This window comes from Eumetopias jubatus, unplaced genomic scaffold (assembly GCF_037043125.1).
Source record: "Eumetopias jubatus isolate StellerSeaLion01/CBP00866 unplaced genomic scaffold, mEumJub1_p1.0 scaffold_8, whole genome shotgun sequence".
NCBI classification, from domain to species: domain Eukaryota; kingdom Metazoa; phylum Chordata; class Mammalia; order Carnivora; family Otariidae; genus Eumetopias; species Eumetopias jubatus.
Window position 1 is genome coordinate 134,067,238 of NW_028274814.1, and position 19,680 is coordinate 134,086,917.

The following is a 19,680-nucleotide window of genomic DNA, read 5'->3' on the forward strand; positions in this document are numbered from 1 at the left end:
TCAGGCCTGCGGTACCCGGGGAGCCTCCCCGAGGTTCTCTTTGTCCCTCCCTCTGCCCGAGCAATCTCTTTCTCTCTAAAATAAGATCTTTCAAAAAAATAATAGCAAAACACAGAGAGGGTTTTCTAAGTGTCCCAGACATCCCTAGTCTATTACTCTAAGCTCATGGCAATCTTTTTATTTTAAGATTTTATTTATTTATTTGACAGAGAGAGACACAGCGAGAGAGGGAACACGAGCAGGGGGAGTGGGGGAGGGAGAAGCAGGCTTCCCGCGGAGCAGGGAGCCCGATGCGGGGCTCGATCCCAGGACTCTGGGATCACAGCCCCAGCCAAAGGCACACGCTTAATGACTGAGCCACCCAGGCGCCCCTAAGCTCATGGCAATCTTAAAGGCAGTTCTTAATGTACCTTTTTCAGATGGAGACACTGAGGCGCAGAGCGGCTAAGTAACTTACGAAACGCTAATCACGTTTCTTGTACACGAAAAGACACCCGCCAACCCTCAGCGGCTAGCTGCCGGAGCGCGACAACTTTGAGCTCTCGCGTGTCCGGGACCCCCGGGGCGGGACCAAGTGGAGGAAGTCCCGCCCCGAACAGAGGAAGTCCCTGCCCCCGGCCTTCCGCTCCCGCCCTCGCGGGGCCTGCGTCCTTCAGTAGGATATCGTGTTCGGGATGGCAGAAAGAGGCGATCGCGGCGGGGAGCAGGCGGCCTGCGGGCACGACAGCTACCGCTCGCCGCTTGCCTCCCGCTACGCCAGCCCGGAGATGTGCTTCGTGTTTAGCGAAAGGTACAAATTCCGGACCTGGCGGCAGCTCTGGCTGTGGCTGGCGGAGGCCGAGCAGGTAACGGGCCGCGGGGATAGGGTCCGGGCGGGGAGAGGCGGGCCCGCCCCAGCACGTGCGGGGCTCGGAGACGAGCCTGGGCCTGACCCCTAGGGGCGGCTGCCCCGCTATTTTCGGCCGAGTATCCCTTTCCTGAGGAGCTGTGGCCCCAGGAAGGTCAGGGCAGGAGGGCGACACCTGTTGCCTCCCTTTTTTTTTTTTTTTTTTTAATTTTATTTGTCTATTTGACAGAGAGAGACACAGCGAGAGAGGGAACACAAGCAGGGGGAGTGGGAGAGGGAGAAGCAGGCTTCCTGCAGAGCAGGGAGCCCGATGCGGGGCTCGATCCCAGGACTCTGGGATCATGACCTGAGCCGAAGGCAGACCTTTAACGACTGAGCCACCCAGGCGAGCCGCCTCCTTGGTTTTGATTCACGGAGGGTTAGAGACGCGGAGGAGGCGGCGAGAAATGCACGCTGTGGTTTTAAGAGTTTAATCTTGGCCATTCCTGCAGGAATACTCTGCTGACCACGGACACTGAGCGCTCGTTACGTACTCAGTTGTGCGACTCATTTCTTTACACATCTTTTCCCGTTTAACCCGTAAAGACTTTGCAAACTAGGTGGTGCTTTTCCCACATTATATGGGAGAAATCAAACCTCAGTGATAGCCAAGCGCATTATTTGCTCCTAACCATTAATAGCGGAACCTGGGTGTGAACCTGGGTTCAGTGCAGAGCCTGAGCCTCAGTGTAGTGACAGGACTGTCACAACAAAATTCGTGTTTCCTAGGCCACTACTTCCGCTCCACTCGGCTGCGTTTTGCCTTTCTAGTGAGGGAAGAATCAGGGTAGGGGATTATCAGATGGGATTTCTGCATATAGGGCTATTTAGCTCAGCGCTTTCAGAAATAGCTCCAGAGGGGCCTTCCCAGAGGAGTTGAAGGAAACTGAAGGTGATCCAGAGAGCTATAAAGTTTCAGAGGAAAACGCCACAACAGGCAAGATGGCAGTGTCCTCTCAAAGGGCATCAGTAAACTTGGAAACAATCTGAGCACATGCCTGGGACGAAGGTACAGCTGAACTCCCCAAACAGAAAACTCTTCCTAGATTTTCCCCCTCCCCATCACTGTGCTCAAGAAAATTAAGTGACATAATAATAGTGGACACATTTATCATGTCTACTATGTGCCAGGCACTGTCTTAAGACCTTGAATATTAATGGCTCATTAACCCTCAAAACAACCCTATGGTAAGTACTATTTTACAGATGTTTGACAGATGATGGAATGGAGACACAGAAAGACTTCATAAACTATTGGCTTAGATACCAGTAATGGGTAGAAAAGGACATTAATAGGGTGTTGTGATTTATCATGTACTGGCACGTACTCTTTTGTCCTTCGTATGATACTCCATTATATAGATGAGGGTAGTGGCATTCAAAGACTTTGCAGGATCACCATAGCTAGGGAATGTTATCTAGCTGGAATTGAAATGTAGAGTTGTCTGAATATGTATTCTTTCCTCTGCCCAGTCAGCACATTGTCTGAAATGCATACAGTTTTAGTATAATCTGCATTTGGATTATCTGTTAGGGTGTCAAAATTAGCATAAACTGCATAATAATTTAGTAGTTAAGAAAAAAATTGAATAAGAGATGTTGAGGAATGCAGAAAAGCAGAAGTGGAGGATGAATTTTAACAAAATGCATTGCTTGGGGGTAGGAAGCAGTTTGGCCGCACTGCCCCCTGCTGCTTAGCTTTGGGAGGAGCCCTGAGATACCCTCTCTACTGTCTTACCGATCCAAGGCAGCCTTGCCCATATGGCTACTGAGCTCTTGAAATTTGGCTAGTGTGACTGAGGAACTGAATTTTTATTTTTTAATTTCAATCAATTTAAATGTAAATAGCCACATCTGGCAAGTAGCTACCATCTTGAGCAAGACAGGCCTAAGATGCAAGATCCTCCCCAGGGCCAAGGCTTGGGAGTTTCAAAGAGAGGTTTGAATGAATTTCACCATTCTGTATATTCAGCACTTGAACCCAGGGTTCTGAGCTGCCTCTGGGCTGCAAGCTGTTTTTTGACAGCCCGATTTTTCCAGTGATGGATGAATGTAAGATGTTTATGTGTTTATTTTCTCAATAACGTCCTGCAGTGGTTTTCAGTTTTACCAAGTTTGCTGTATATAATTTGTTGGCAAAACCACTTACAACATTCTTAATTTTCATTTCTCTAAGTAACTCCGTCTGGGTCAAATGTGAAGTTTTGGCCTGGATCCCAACACTTTGGGCACTTACAGGCCAAGCACTAAGGGGTAAGCAATAAATACAACAGACTCTCCTCTTACGGAGTATACATTCTAGAGGGAGAGACAGGCTAACGCATTTGTAAAAATGTCATGTGGTGGTAAGTGCTGTAAATAAATTTAGGTTAAAGGGATAGATGAATGACATATAAGAAGGATGTTTCATACTGGAGTCAGGAAAGACCTCTTTGAGAAGATGACTTTTGAGCCCAGAGACCAAAACGTGTGAGCCAGGCAGAGATATAGGGGTAGAGGGAACAAAGATCAGAATTACATTGTTGGATATTTTGGCATTTACTTAGAATGTAATTTACGTTATTCATTAAGAAAATCATACCCTCAGGCGCCTGGGTGGCTCAGTTAAGTGTCTGCCTGGTTAAGTGTCTGCCTTCAGCTCAGGTTGGGATCCCAGCATCCTGGCTCAGCGGGGAGTCTACTTCTCCCTCTGCCCCCCCCACTCACACTCGCTTGAGTGCTCTCTCTCTCTCTCTCTCTCTCTCTCAAAAATAAATAATTAAAAAAAAAATCATGCCCTCCAAGGCGTCTGGGTGGCTCAATTGGTTGGTCATCCGACTCTTGGTTTCAGCTTGATGGTGATCTCAGGGTAGTGGGATCGAGCCCTGCCTGGCGCTTCACACTCCACACACTCCGCTTGGGATTCTTTCTCCCTCTGTCCCTCCCCATGCACATGCGTGCCCCCCAAAATAAATAAATAAAATTTTTTTTTTTTAAGATTTTATTTATTTGAAAGCGAGCGAGAGAGACAGCATGAGGGGGAGGGGGAGAAGCAGATTCCCCTGCTGAGCAGGGAACCCGATGCGGCGCTCAATCCCAGGACCCTGGGATCCTGACCTGAGCTGAAGGCAGTTGCTTAACTGACTGAGCCAGAAAACAATACCTCGAGGTGCATTTCCTCTGCAGTGTAGACTCTTAACTCCCCTCTCCTTTTCTGACATCAGTGGGCTAGCCTTTTTAAAATATGAATGTGTAAAATCTTAAAAAAGAAAACTCCTCTCTATATACTTTTAGTTGCCCCAAATTTTATTTTTATTTTTTTCTAAAGATTTATTGATTTGTTTTAGAGTATGTACAAGCCAGGGTCGGGTGGGGATCAAAGGGAGAGGGAGACAAGCAGACTCCCCAGCTGAGCAGGGAGCCTGTCGCCGGGCTCAGTCCCAAGACCCTGAGGTCATGACAGCTGAAATCAAGAGCTGGCATGGCTCAGTCGACTGGGCTACCCAGAGCCCTGCCCCAAATTTTAACAAGAATTGGGAGGTGGGGCATAAATGCTAACATGAACCAGTTTTTTTCTCAGTGTCACTTCAAGTCGTCGTGACACTTGAGGTTATTTTATTTTGTTTTGCCTGTTCTGCAGACATTGGGTTTGCCTATCACAGATGAACAAATCCAGGAGATGAAATCAAACCTGGATAACATCGACTTCAAAATGGCAGCTGAGGAAGAGAAGCAGTTACGACACGATGTGATGGCTCACGTGCACACGTTTGGTCACTGCTGCCCGAAAGCTGCTGCCATAATTCATCTTGGCGCCACCTCCTGCTATGTTGGAGACAATACAGTAGGAGCCTTGTTTTGTTTCCACTTAGGACCCAGTCTTCATAATGGATTTATAAATTTTATGTGATTTTGTCTAATTTTAGGAAGTGACTCCATAGATCTTTAGTTTTAGGGCTATCTTAAACTCGGGAATCTTCTGCTTTTATTATCCTTCCAATCTAAACTATAAGCCTCTAATGACCTCCATAATATAAGACTGGCAGATACAGTTTACGCATTAGTTCGTTGGATGTAAGTCAAGGTCTTAGTGTTTTAGTGGCAAGGTAATTGTCCAGAGGGATTTTCTTTCTAACTTTTTCTAACTCTTTATAACTCATTGCTGTAACTTCCAGAAAAAAAAAGAAAGAATTGCATTGTGATTCTTACACAAAACACTTAATTGGCAGATCAGCTTATCGTCAAATGTGAAAAAGTAATATCGCATTTTCCTAAGAGTTTACTAGGTGCCTGGCAGTATTCTGAGCATTTTGTATGTATTACTTTATTCTTCACAACAACCGAGAGAGGTGCTTTTATCTCCCATTTTTCAACAGCTTCTTGAGGTGTAGTTTATATACCATAAATTTCCCCATCTTAAATGTGCAGCTCAGTGAGTTTTAGTAAATTGATACAGTTCAACCTTCACTACACTTCGGTTTTATGGCACATCCCTCACTCTAAGAAGTTCTTGTGCCTGTTTGCATCTGTCCCCACTCCGACAACCGTTCACTTGCTTTCCTTCTCTGTAGTTTTGCCTTTTCTGGTAATGTCCTATAAATGGAATCAGAATGTGGAGTCTTTCGGATCTGGCTTTATGATCCCCGTCTCCACGCATGAGGACACAAGAGAGGTTGAAGGACTTGCCCAGTGTCACAGAGCTAGAAAGGACAGAAGCCCAGGAAGAATGGCTCCAAAGCTGCGCTCTTAATCACACTGTGCCCAGGGACCAGAAGTTCCATTTCCAGATACGCTTCCAACTCAGAAAGAAGCACTAATTTTTAAGTTGCCTCAAATATTTGTAGTCTCAAGTGGTACCTAATTAAAGGCATCTGTGTGGGTGCGTGGGTGGCTCAGTTGGTTAAGCGACTGCCTTCGGCTCAGGTCATGATCCTGGAGTCCCTGGATCGAGTCCCGCATTGGGCTCCCTGCTCAGCAGGGAGTCTGCTTCTCCCTCTGACCCTTCCCCCCTCATGTGCTTTCTCTCTCTCTCATTCTCTCTCTCTCTCAAATAAATAAATAAAATCTTTAAAAAAAAAAATAAAGGCATCTGTGTGTAACTGGTGACTCAAATAATGGAAGAACAACAATGCCCTCACTTGGAATATACTTTTTTTTTTTTTAAACACGTACCCAGTGTGTGGTTGAGCTCAGCAATTACTGTCTCATGTGAGTTGCCTGAAGTACATCTCCTGTTTCCCTCAAGAACAGCTTCAAATTTCCTAAACCTTGATATTCTGGTTCATGTCTTTTTGTTGTTGTTCGCAATGATAGACATGAACAAAGGAGGGGAAACTAATGGAATTTTCCCCCTGGAAGCTTCTCAGAGACTCGGGCATTCCTCTTTGGGAAGATCTAGAGCTTGTTGACCTGGACATCCTCAGAGTATTCAGGATGGAAGTTTGCCCCATGACTGTTTTCCAGTCGTTTTAGATACCATGTACATTGGCCTTCGGGGGCAAAAGGGTTGTGTTCCTTGGAGATCCCAGAAGTACTGCTGTCTAGGTTGATGTGCCTTTTTTTTTTTTTTTTTTTTTGATTGATTTATTTGACAGACACAGCAAGAGCAGGAACACAAGCAGGGGGAGTGGGAGAGGGAGAGGCAGGCTCCCCGCTGAGCAGGGAGCCCGATGCGGGGCTCGATCCCAGGACCCTGGGGGAGTGGGAGAGGGAGAAGTAGGCTCCCCGCTGAGCAGGGACCCCAACGTGGGGCTCGATCCCAGGACCCTGGGATCATGACCTCAGCCAAAGGCAGACACTTAACGACTGAGCCACCCAGGCGGCCCCGGTTGATGTGCTTTTAAAACAGTAATCTGAAAAGAACAACTGCTGTTAGGATCTTCTGGCTTGCACAGAGGGTTGCTCATAGTGAGGTAGGTGGCTAACTGAGAAGCCCAGTTGTGATGGCCAAAAAGTGTTATGTAATATTATTGTTTGGGCAAAGCTGTTTAATGTGAGACCACTGCATTTTCTTTTGCAGGACCTGATTATTCTTAGAAACGCATTTGACCTGCTTTTGCCAAAGGTAAGGAGTTGGCAGCAGTCTCTTGTCAGCCCTGAGTTCCCTATGATAGGAGATGGGCACCATTTTGGAATAAATCAATGCAACGTGACTATAAATAGATTATCTTTTATTCAGACAAATGATCCTATATCTGATCTATAGAACTAATTAATTGTCTCTTTTTGGGTTAAAATGCTCTAAGCAAATCCTTTTTAAAACAGCCTTTTAAATGAAGGAAGTTAACCAGTGGCTTGTTGTTGGAATAGGTGGGTCAGATTTGTGACTTTGTCCTTTTTTCTGCATGAGCACATAAGTGGTCTTAAAATTGTGCAGAAAAAGTTCATAACTCTTTAGGTAGTCAACTCAGTTTTCAAACGTTGATTGCTCTGAACTCATCAAGGCACTTTGGGATACAAAGATGAAGATACGCCTCTGCCTTCCACAGGCTAGACATCTCATTTTATATTAAATTGTCTAAAATTTTAGCTCCTGATTATGTAACGAGCTCACCCTGAACTCATTCTTCACTACACGGTCTTTCTTACAGCTTGCTAGAGTGATCTCTCGGCTTGCTGACTTTGCTAAGGAACGAGCCGATCTTCCTACCTTAGGTTTCACACATTTCCAGTAAGTGATATGATTACTTCTTGGGACTTGGGCTAGTTTGTGTGCATTTCTTCAGTTTCCCTTCTCCATGGAAGCCTGGAGATGAAGAATCTCAAAACACAGTGTAAGCAAATAACTTGGGATGCTTATGAGGAATGAATCTTGTCTCTACGTTAAAAGCTATAGTAGTAAGAGTTCATTTGGGGGATTTGGGGAAATATGGATCAAGAGCCTTAGGAAGTATTCATGTTTCCTGATTTAGTAATTCCATTTTTAAGACTCTATCCCAAGGAAGTAATCCAAATTATGCAAATAGCCTTATGTACAAAAAGATGTTTGCTAAAATAGTGGTTTTATAGTAATCATTGGAAACCATCTAAATGTCCACAATAAGAGAATAATTAAATAAGGTATAGTATATAGTATATTCATAGGCAGGAATAATACGTAGCCATTAAAATGATGCTTGTAAGACCAATATCATGGAAATATGCTTAGGTTAATGTTATGGGATAAAGACAGCATATAAATTGTACAAAGATTGGAAGAACTTACACCAAGATGTAAATATTGATTTTCTCTTGTTTATGGGATAGTAGGATAATTAAATTTTTCCCTATATTTTGTATTTTTAAAATGTGCAAATATTTTTATGATTAGCAAATAAAATCCTTTTCAAAAGCAGAGAATGTCATTTTTGGAATGCTAGTAGCAAACTTCTAATGACATTTCAGTAGTGGTGTGTTAGCATCTGCCTTATATTTTGATGCGGTATTGCTATGGCAACAAGGGTGTTTTTTTTTTTGAAAGAGAGAGCGAGAGAGAGAGAGAGCAGGAGCAGGGGAAGAGGGAGAAGCAGGCTCCCTGCTGAGCCGGGAGCCCGACGCGGGGCTCGATCCCAGAACCCTGGGATCATGACCCGAGCCAAAGGCAGATGCCCAACCAACTAAGCCACCTACGTGTCTCGGCAATAAGGATATTATCTCCTATAATTTAGGAAAGGCTGTTGACTTTAATCTTCCTCAAAGTTAGGGCCTGCATTTACTGGTAGCAGAAACCTGAAGAAATTGTTCATGAGAGTGGCGCCTGGGTGGCTCAGATGGTTAAGCATCTGCCTTTGGCTCAGGTCGTGATCCCAGGGTCCCCAGGATGGAGTCCCGCATCGGGGGAGCCTGCTTCTCCCTCTCCCTCTGCCCTCCCCCTGCTTGTGCTCTCTCACTCTCTCTGTCAAATAAATAAATCTTTAAAAAAAAAGTTCATGAGGAGTCAGTGTGCAGTATATAGGGGTTGGCCATGACAAACGTTGCCTTCTGCTGACTCCCTAGTATTACCTGAGTTGCAACTCGTCTTCCTCTCCTGTGAGTATTGGAGAGTGCTCAGAGAATGCATGCATCCCAGTATTCCTTTGGGTATAGGGTGATGAGGGTATCTGCTGGCACAGTTAGCAGGCGTTAGGCACTCAGAAAATGGTATGATGCATAGATATCACCTCAACTTCAGTCATTTCCTGCATTTAAAAAGCAGCAGCTTTGGGGCACCTGGCTGGCTCGGTCAGTAGAGCATGCGACTCTCGGTCTCAGGGTGTTGTGAGTTCAAGCCCCATGTTGAGCGTGAAGCCTACTTAAAAAAAAAAAAGAGGGGTGCCTGGGTGGCTCAATCAATTAAGCAGCTGACTTGATTTTGGCTTAGGTCATGATCTCGGTCCTGGTATCCAGCCCTGCATCAGGCTCCCTGCTCTCTCCGTTCCTCTCAAATAAATAAATCTTTTAAAAAGGGGGGGGAGGGGAAGCCGCTTTATTGAGATATAATTCACATACCATAAAATTCACCCTTTTTAAGTCTACAATTAGTGGTGGTTTTTTTTTTTTAAGATTTATTCTAGAGAGAGAGCGTGAACTGAGGGAGGTGTAGAGGGAGAGAGAATCTCAAGCAGACTCCCTGCTGAGCACAGAGCCTGATATGGGGCTTAATCCCACGACCTGAGCCGAAATCAAGAATCGGATGCCCAACTGACTGAGCCACCCAGGCGCCCCTAATTAGTGGTTTTTAGTACATTTACAGAATTACACGGTCACCAGTACATAATTTCAGAATATTTCCATCACCCTTCAAAAAAATCCACACCCATTTAGCAGTCACTCCTATTCCCCTCTTAACTGTCCCCTGGCAGTCATTATTTTCTGTCTATGGATTTGCCTCTTCTGGACTTTTTATTTAAATAGAGTCATACAATATTCATCTTGTTATGACTGGCTTTATTCACTTAGTATAATGTTTTCAGTGTTCACATTGTAGCATGTAGAGCGCTTCATTTCTTTTTATAGCCCAAAATGGTAGATATACCAGATTTTGTTTGTCCGTTCTTCAGTTGCTAGACATTTGGGTTTTTTCCACTTTGTGGCTGTTATGTACAATGCTGCCATGAACAGATCCATGCAAAGCCATCCATTTATTTCTTGGCTTGTACCAGTAATCTATTAGCGAGAGTTAGCTAGAAAACTACCATGAGATTAATGGGGGGACATACTGTGGCTCATGGTATGCCCTCGTGTTGCCATCTGTTCATGTCATTAGCCTGATAGGAGAGAAAATCCATCTGGGATGAGCTAGGTCATCTCTTAGGACTCCAACTTTATTGCAGTGTATTCATAATTATATTTTATGTTCAGAAACACACCAGCAGTAGATCGATTTAGACTTGGGATGGGGAGCGAAGCCATCAGCTGTTATAGAGTCCTTTGGTTATGTGTGTTTTGGGGTTCTCCACAGCATGGCTAGCTTCTCATCAGATCTCCTCAGAGGCCTTCCTTTACAGACAGTCTAGAGTAGCATTCTCCAGTGTCCTCATCATTTTATGTTTTCACATTTCTGACAATCAATAGTTACTTTGTTTACTTGTTTACACCACAGTGTGAGCTCCATTGGACAGGAACCTTGTCTGTTTCCTTTTGCTGTATTTTCAAAACCAAGAACACATTGGATACTTGGCAAATGTTTGTTACATGAGTGTATTTGACTGCCAAAGTCTGGGGACAAACAAAACAGGCATTGTCCTTGCCCTTATATTGCCTCTTGATGATAAAGAAAGAACTATGTTAGGAGACCTTCAGTTTTATAATCATTGAATATTTATAAATGACATTGAATTTCCTTAACTATTATTTGCTCAAACTTCTTAGCTCTGGTTTTGTCTACACCGGTTTCTCTCTCTCTTTAATTCTTACCCTTTCCAGGGGTAGCAGTGATTGTTTGAAGAAGCAGTGAAGCTTTTATGAAGTAAGTCCTTGGTTTGAGACTTCTCTGTGTCCTTTTTGGGTCATTTTCAGGCCTGCTCAGCTGACCACAGTTGGGAAACGTTGCTGTCTTTGGATTCAGGATCTTTGCATGGATCTCCAGAACTTGAAGCGTGTCCGAGATGACCTGCGCTTCCGGGGAGTGAAGGGCACCACTGGCACTCAGGCCAGCTTCCTGCAGCTCTTCGAGGGAGATGACCAGAAGGTATTCTGAGAGCAACTGGGGACACAGAAACTCAGTGGTGGGAGCACCAGAGACAAAGCTGACCTCCAGGATGGGAGGAGAGTTTGATCCTGGGATGAATGGACTGGAAGGAGTACCAAGGGTTGAAACCTGGGCAGGATGTTGAGATGTTCTCATACTGGTCACACCTGGATTTCTACAGGAATGTCTTTTTCTTCCAAGGTAGAGCAGCTTGACAAGATGGTGACAGAAAAGGCAGGATTTAAGAGGTAGGTAAATGAGTGTTGGCTTCCTTACTAAGTGATGATGAAGGCTTGTGTTCAGTGTACCTTTTGATTTGACCCTGACTTTTTCTTCCTTAGTTCTTCTACCCATTTCCTTTTATCTCTGGCCTGGGTTTTATTTTCTTATAGTCTAGATTCTATTTTTTTATAGTCTATAAGGAAAAAGGAAAGTGTTTACTTCTGAGATGTTTAGAATAGTCTCACCCGTGTTGAGGTCCTCCAGGGGGTTCATCTAAATCTGACCATTTCCACTGAGGGCCACAAGGCTTCACCATGGCTTCTTTTCCAGGCATTTCCATCAGGCTGTGGCAAGACATGGGTACCACAGGCCCACATTTCCTTCTCGGGTCTGGGTGTTAGTGAAAAGGGTGGAAGAACAGTCTGTTTCAGAAGCATATTATCAGTGAGGTTGTCTGGGCTCAGTATGACTTCGTATACCAGTGACACCAAGCTTTTCCTTAAGGTCTGTTTTTGCTCATTTGTTTGACACAGTCACATTTTGAAAAAACACTTTTTTTCCCCCAGATTTTATTTTTAAGTAATCTCTACACCCAGTGTGGGGCTCAAACTTAAACAACCCTGAGATCAAGAGTTGCATGGTCCGCCAACTGAGCCAGCCAGGCGCCCCTGAAATATTTTCACTTATGATTCTTTTCTATTACTTTTAGGGCTTTCATTATCACAGGACAGACCTATACACGAAAAGTGGATATTGAGGTGCTGTCTCTGCTAGCTAGCTTGGGAGCATCTGTGCACAAGGTGAGTGGTGGTAGCAGTTTGCGGGGGTCGGGCTGAGAGCTTTGCACACCACAGACAGATGGAATTGGCCTCAGACTTTTATTTAGTCCTATCTCGAGATGTCAAGCTTCATTTTCACCCTCTGGGGGTCTGTAGGTGACACCTCTTAAATTAAGGTGGTTAAAAGACAGGACAAGCTCCAGCGTTCTCGTTAAAGCTCATCTTGCGCTGTCTTTCCTTGCTGTCTTCAGCAGTGTTTCACACAAGTGTTTCCACGCTCCCTTACTTGTTAGTCCCGCTCTTCAGGAGCCAGGAGAAGTCTAAGTGAGATATTCTCCAGGAGCTTTTGGAGAGGACGTGCTCACCTCCTTCATCAGCCTAGCCCCTGCTCCCAGAGTCCTGTGCACCAGCACTGTGGGTTGATGCCTGTGGCCCTTTCCCCCCAGATTTGTACCGACATACGACTCCTGGCAAACCTCAAGGAGATGGAAGAACCCTTCGAAAAACAGCAGATTGGTGAGTGTTCTGTGAAGACGTGGGAGCACCGCAGCAATGCTGGGAGGCCTGTGGGCATGTGTTACTAGCTCACCCAGCAGCGTGCTCAGGCATCCGCTGTCCTCTGAAGTCTCTCTGCCTTTGCTTCTCCTCCTTGTACGGGGCAGGCTCCAGTGCGATGCCATACAAGCGGAACCCTATGCGCTCTGAGCGCTGCTGCAGCCTTGCCCGCCACCTGATGACCCTTATCATGGACCCGCTGCAGACGGCATCTGTGCAGTGGTTTGAGCGTACATTGGATGATAGTGCCAACCGGTCAGTAGAAGGGGGATGCCACATATAGCAAGTGGGGGGGAGGACCAGAGAGGAGCCTGGAAGCAGAAGGAGGTTTTGAGCATCTGTGCATTTGCTCCATGTCCCCACAGAGCCTGGAGTCTAGGAGGGAGGCAAGAACATAGAACAGTGTGATGCATGTTAGGATCAGAGTGTGTACGAGATAATCTCTGTGGGAACTAAGACGGGGGGAGTAGTGGTGGAGGAGTCAGGGAATGCTTCACAGAGGAGGTGATGCTCTGAGACTTAAGAAATAATAGGCTTTTTTGTTTTGTTTTGTTTTTTAAGATTTTATTTATTTATTTGAGAGAGAGCGAGAGAGCATGAGCAGAGGGAGGGGCAGAGGGAGAAGCAGACTCCCCGCTGAGGAGGGATCCCGACCGGGGCTTGATCCCAGGACCCTGAGATCATGACCTGAGCCAAAGGCAGACGCTTAACCAACTGAGCCAGCTAGGCACCCCTATCCTGTACTTTTTTTTTTAATTTTATTTATTTATTTATTAGAGAGAGTGAGGGAGAGAGAGCACATGAGAGGGGGGAGGGTCACAGGGAGAAGCAGACTCCCCGCTGAGCAGGGAGCCCGATGCAGGACTCAATCCCAGAACTCCAGGATCATGACCTGAGCCGAAGGCAGCTGCTCAACCAACTGAGCCGTCCAGGTGCCCCTATCCTGTACTTTTTAAAAGCAGGGGCACCTGAGTGGCTCAGTCATTAAGCGTCTGCCTTCGGCTCGGGTCATGGTCCCGGGGTCCTGGGATCGAGCCCCGCATTGGGCTCCCTGGTCCGCGGGAAGCCTGCTTCTCCCTCTCCCACTCCCCCTGCATGTGTTCCCTCTCTCACTGTGTCTCTCTGTGTCAAATAAATAAATAAAATCTTTTAAAAAAAAATAAAAGCAGTGTCACGTTACTTTGATTTGCTCGCATTGTACTAGGATCTGAAAAGGATACATAGTTGTTTTTTTTTAAGATTTTATTTACTTGACAGACACAGCGAGAGAGGGAACACAAGCAGGGGGAGTGGGAGAGGGAGAAGTAGGCTTCCTGCTGAGCAGGGAGCCCGATATGGGGCTCGAACCCAGGACCCTGGGATCATGACCTGAGCCGAAGGCAGAAGGCAGATGCTTAACGACTGAGCCACCCAGCCTCCTCTGAAAAGGATACATGGTTAAAGCTAGCTCTCTGGGATCTGTGTGTAATCCAGGGAATAAGACATCGATGGAAATAAGATGGGTGAACTCATTCAGAAGTCAGCCGTTGAATACTTCTTGGCAGGGTGTGACCTAATCAGATGTGCCCACTAAAACACGCTGTAACAATTTGGAGGATTTTTTAAAAATCCCAAGTCCACACTGGCATAGTGGCCATGTGATCAGAGGAGGGATGTGGGTATAAAATCAGGGGCAGATTGGCTGGCCCTGGTGGTGGGCTGCAGTGAGAATTAAGATCAGTGATGGGGTGCTAGTGCCATTTACTGAGACGGGAGCTGCAGGGAGAAGAACAGTGGGTTTGACATGTGAGCAGAAAGCAGTGGAAAAGTGGCTGAGTCCAGTTTGGGGTTTGAGGTACCTATGGATCAACCAGGTCGAGCTCTCCAGTGGGGTATATGATCTGGCACATAAGCAGGTAGCCTGGACAAGGGGTAATAGATTTGAAGGTCATCAGGATACTGGGGTAGCTGAAGTCATGAGATTAAAGGAAGTTATCCAAGTAGTACATGTGGCATGACAAGTCAGTGAGGCAACTTCTTGGGACACACCCTACATTTCACTCAGATTGACACTGTTTAAAGAGATAACTGAATTGGCTGTTTGTTTTCCAGACGTATCTGTTTGGCTGAGGCATTTCTCACTGCAGATACGATATTAAATACGCTGCAGAACATTTCTGAAGGATTGGTGGTGTACCCTAAAGTAAGAAGCCTCAATTAAAAAACAAAATATTAGGGAGGGGGTTGGCATGTGGGAGGGGGAGTGTAATCTTTTCCTGCTCTGGAGTGACTATGTTTGGGGAGCTGCATCCTGGTCCAATAGGTGTTCTTCCCAACCAGAGCTCATTTCGAAGGTTGTGACATAAGCTCTAGAGAACTAACCCTGGAATCCATAGACAAGTTTATAAAAAAGAGAAAAGGAAGTACTTTGAATTGGCTTACAACTATGTATGAGCATGATTCACCGGCTCTGGTGTGACTGGCAGAGCAGACGATTTCCTTTGCCTGTTTTTAAGTACTTGAGGCAGATGGGTTCATTTCCATTATATACTTGGCTCTTGAGGCTGGGCACTGAAATTTTAACAAAGTTTAGGTTTTAGAAATCTTTCAATGAAGCAACTCTTCAAAGTTTATTTAAATTGGTGTTCCTTTTTTAAATCAAAATAATACTTTGGATTAGAAAGAAAACCTGAAAAATACAGTGTAGATGAAAACAATCCATTCTACTCTCAGTCTTCATAAATATGATAGTTCATGTCCTTGTGTGCATTTTGTGGGTCACAGTGGATTTCTTACTGTGTGTGTGACTTTGTAACCTTGCGCCATCTTCGTCCTGCATTCGTTCTAGGTAATTGAGCGGCGCATTCGGCAAGAGCTGCCTTTCATGGCCACGGAGAACATCATCATGGCCATGGTGAAAGCTGGGGGTAACCGCCAGGTTTGTTAACCCCTCATGCTCCTGGATAGGTGGAAAGTGCACCTTTAGTCCTATTCTCCTCCCTTAAGGAGAATGAAAGCATTTCTGTCATCACCCTCAGTCATGGTATTGGTACAGAGCAGTGACCACATTCTGCTGTAGAACAGACTTGTCTCTGGCAGGTGATGGTGGTGAACTTGGCTTGTTAAGAGTGAGTCACTTAGTCACCTGTAGAAAAGGTCTACTCTTAGTAAGGAATTAGGTCTGAATTTCCAATAGGGAATGATGGGAAGTGGGCAGGACACAAGAGCACACGGTTCGTGAGGCTTTGGAGGAGCCAGTGCAAGATGGGCATTTACTTCAGGCTCATCCTAGAATATGGTCAGAGGGTCAAGGTCTTGGAGTCAGACTGCGAGGGGAACCGCCTCAGCCCCAAAGGGCTTTGTGTACCAGCATGGATGTGGTGTTGGATGACTTCTTTTTTTTATTTTATTTTTTTAAAAGATTTTATTTATCTGACAGATAGACAGCGAGAGAGGGAACACAAGCAGGGAGAGTGGGAGAGGGAGAAGCAGGCTTCCCGCTGAGCAGGGAGCCTGATGCGGGGCTCGATCCCAGGACCCTGGGATCATGACCTGAGCCGAAGGCAGCTGCTCAACGACTGAGCCACCCAGGCGTCCCTGGATGACGTCTTAAGATGTTAAAATGCCCTTTTCGTAAATGAACCAACAGTACTTCACTGTCTTCCCAGGATTGCCATGAGAAAATCAGAGTGCTTTCCCAGCAGGCAGCTGCTGTGGTCAAGCAGGAAGGGGGTGACAATGACCTCATAGAGCGAATCCAAGCTGATGCCTACTTCAGTCCCATTCACTCCCAGTTGGACCATCTACTGGATCCTACTTCGTTTACGGGTCGTGCATCCCAACAGGTAAGTACCAGGACACTTCCAGAGCTCTATAAGCCTCCCCAAATGCCCTCTTTTTTAAATTTTTAAATTTTTATTTTTAAATTTTTTGAGAGAGAGAACTTGTGGGAGTGGGGGTGGGAAGAGTCTTAAGCAGGCTCTGCACCCAGCGTGAAGCCCAACTCGGGGCTCGATCTCATGACCCTGAGATCATGACCTGAGCCCAAATAAAGAGTTGGATGCTTAACTGAGCCACCCATGTGCCCCCGAAATGCCCTCTTTTTACACGACTGGGCTGCAGAACCTGGGATACTGTCTTTAATGTTTCTACTTTTATAGGAGGTATGATGAGAATGAGGCTAAGTCAGAATTCAGAGCAGGCTGGAAAAAAAAAAAAATTCGGAGCAGGCTGAAATGTGAAGATTTGGTTGTTTTGAGCTGTCTTAAGTATTTCCCCCTGTGGATCTCTCCGAATTCTGGTCCAGAGCATGTGGTATAATGGACAAAGATTGGATTTTACCCTCAGGTAGATCAGTCAGGTTCATTCCTGACTTCTGGCTTTAAAGGCTGACAGGGTAAGAATACGTATCTCACAGGCTGGTGCTTATATGGATTAAAAGGCCTAGCACAGTGCTTGGTGCATAGTAAGTATTCAATAAATGTCATTTTCCCTCTTGGCCTTTTGGAGACCACAAGAGCTAATTCAAAAACATTTACGAGTGCAGACTAGGTGCTCAGTATATATTCGGATACTGTGCTTCATTCTGGGCCTCAAAACTTAGTGGTGAAGGCTTATAAAGAGGTCATTATAATAGCAAGCAGTACCTGCAGGAATTGCGGGAAGCATATCCTTTGGGATCACAGAGGAGGAGTAGAATAGCCCTAAAATAGGAGAGGTCGGGAAAGGCTCCTTGGAAGCTGAATCTTAGGGACAAGTAAGAGTTGGCAAATACATAGTCCAACATGGGAGAGAAACTAATTTGAGTGTTGATGGAGCAGCAAGTGCCAGAAGTAGTTACAGGATTTCAAATTGGAAGACAAACTGCAGGTAGGAGACCAGCAAGGAAGCTGCTGCAGAAGGGCCACGCAGTAGATGACAGGGCTGTTGAGCCGAGGTGGTCGTAGATCCAGTTGAGGGGAGCGATTTCGGGGCTGGTTAGGGAGTTAGTCACTTGGCAGCTGGTTGAATGTGGAGGAGGGAAGAAGCAATGATGATTTTAGCTTGGGGAACTGGGCGGGCAATGGGGAGACCAACGGAAAGAACAGGCTGGGCTGGTTTGTGGGGAAGCACATGTGGGCATGGTGGGTTGAACTGCCTTGGTCAAGGGACAGATTTTTGACAGGCAGTTGAGAAAAATAGAAATTCAGTGGTGGAGTAAGAGCTTTTATCAAATTATTTCTCGGTGACATTGAAAAAAGCATTATCAAACTTACATCTTTATATTTTCCTTTGTCTTACATTTGCTTTCCTCTTTGGCAGGTGCAGAGATTCTTAGAAGAGGAGGTTTATCCCCTGCTGAAACCATATGAAAGTGTAATGAAGGTGAAAGCAGAATTACGTCTATAGAATTGGAAAGAATTAAACAAGAAGTCATTGGCTTCGTTAACTTTTATTGCCAAGTCTTGGAAAATGTTATTCTAATGCCTTCTTTTACCTCAAGACCTGTTACCTTAAATTGATACAGCACTTTTTTGTTTACATGGTGCTTTCACATTTCTCAAGGTTTATAATGCAGAAATAAATTACGTTGGGGCGCCTGGGTGGCTCAGTTGGTTAAGCGTCTGACTTGATTTTGGCTCAGGTCATGATCTCAGGGTTGTGAGATTGAGCCCCACGGGCATCAGGCTCAGCGCTGGGTGTGGAGCCTTCTTAAGATTCTCCCTCTCCCTCAGCCCCTTCCCACCTCTCCCTGCTCTCTCTCTCTTAAAAAAAAAAAAAAAAAAAAATTATGTTGAGTTGGACTCTGTTTTCTACAGCAACACAGCCTGTAGTTCGTGGTTTGCTCTGTTCCTTCAGGCATGTTGTCCAGCCTAGTCAGTTTCACATGCTCACTTGATTGTGAGGGAGTAAGCAAACTCGTGGTCCTCTCGTTTGAAGATAAATTTGATCTGTGTCTAGCAAAATAACCTGGACTCTGATTCAGTATGGTTGGATACCTTTGGTATCCAGTTATGTTTTGCCAGAATATATAATGAAAGTCAGAGCTACAGTAAATTTTCAGGCTTACTCAGCTCAAGTTATACCCAAACTCACTTCATCTTTTGATAAAGCTTATATGTTGGACAAATGCTAATTGAGTATTGATTTCATCAGGGCATTTGACAATCTTTAATCCTGGTTACACAGATTGATAGGTGATTGAACCAGCTGTAGCCAAAGAGGATCATTAGGAAGGAGAACACTGGTGTTAGTCCACAGACCTCTATCCTTAGCCCTCTGCAATTCTACATATAGTTTCAGCATAGATGAAAATGAAGAAAGTGTATTTATCAGATTTGCAGATAACACAAAACTAGGACAATTAACTGATAAACGTATTTGGTAAGGTAACTAAAATTTTTTCTAACCTGAAGTAGATTGAAATGATGTGGCCAAAACTAAGAAGAAAAAATTAAGATAAATGAAAGTAAATTAGGCTTAAACTCCACTGTAGTCTTACTGTTCCACAGCCATGGCATTATGTTCCATTTTGGACACCCAGTCTGGGGAACAGAGATAAACTAGAGAGCCAACCTCCAAAGGAGACCTTGTCCTATGAGGAGTGGCGAAGGAATGTTTTTTTGTTTTTTTGTTTTTTTTTTAAACATTTTATTTAATTATTTGAGAGAGAGAGAGGGCTTGAGAGAGGGGAGGTCAGAGGGAGAAGCAGACTCCCTGCCGAGCAGGGAGCCCGACGTGGGACTCGATCCCAGGACTCCGGGATCATGACCTGAGCCGAAGGCAGTCGCTTAACCAACTGAGCCACCCAGGCGCCCTGGCGAAGGAATGTTAGGGCACTTGATCCTATAGGAGAAAACTTGTCAGCGCTTTAAATACCACTTTGAGGGAGAAGAGTGACTTAGGTAGCTGTTGCCTCAAGAGACACAATTTTTATTTTATTTATTTGACAGCACAAGCAGGGGAAGTGACAGGCAGAGGGAGAAGCAGGCTCCCCACGGAGTAAGGAGCCCAATTTGGGACTTGATCCCAAGACCCTGGGATCATGACCTGAGCTAAAGGCAGACGCTTAACTGACTGAACCACCCAGGCATCCCCCCAAGAGACGATTGAGACCCATACCCATTGTTGAGAGGCTGGTTCGGGCCCAGACA

The 19,680-nt window shown here is 45.3% G+C and overlaps 1 protein-coding gene across 1 annotated transcript; it reads left to right on the forward strand.

Moving 5' to 3' along the window:
* Nucleotides 1-609: 609 nt before the first annotated feature.
* Nucleotides 610-17,981, forward strand: ADSL (adenylosuccinate lyase). The gene is made up of 13 exons (XM_028115714.2): nucleotides 610-845; nucleotides 4,506-4,709; nucleotides 6,885-6,929; nucleotides 7,456-7,535; nucleotides 10,841-11,012; nucleotides 11,214-11,260; nucleotides 11,944-12,034; nucleotides 12,460-12,529; nucleotides 12,676-12,823; nucleotides 14,660-14,750; nucleotides 15,396-15,485; nucleotides 16,216-16,392; nucleotides 17,849-17,981. Exons 1-13 carry the CDS (start codon nucleotides 675-677, stop codon nucleotides 17,933-17,935), a joined length of 1,473 nt encoding a protein of 490 aa, XP_027971515.1. The 5' UTR covers nucleotides 610-674; the 3' UTR covers nucleotides 17,936-17,981.
* The last annotated feature ends 1,699 nt before the right edge of the window (nucleotides 17,982-19,680 follow it).

Coding starts and splice junctions, on each gene's coding strand:
- ADSL (XM_028115714.2), top strand. CDS start 675: ATGGCAGAAAGAGGCGATCGCGGCGGGGAGCAGGCGGCCTGCGGGCAC. Junction 6,930..7,455: donor TTGACCTGCTTTTGCCAAAG/GTAAGGAGTTGG, acceptor TCTTTCTTACAG/CTTGCTAGAGTGATCTCTCG. Junction 11,013..11,213: donor TCGAGGGAGATGACCAGAAG/GTATTCTGAGAG, acceptor TTTTCTTCCAAG/GTAGAGCAGCTTGACAAGAT.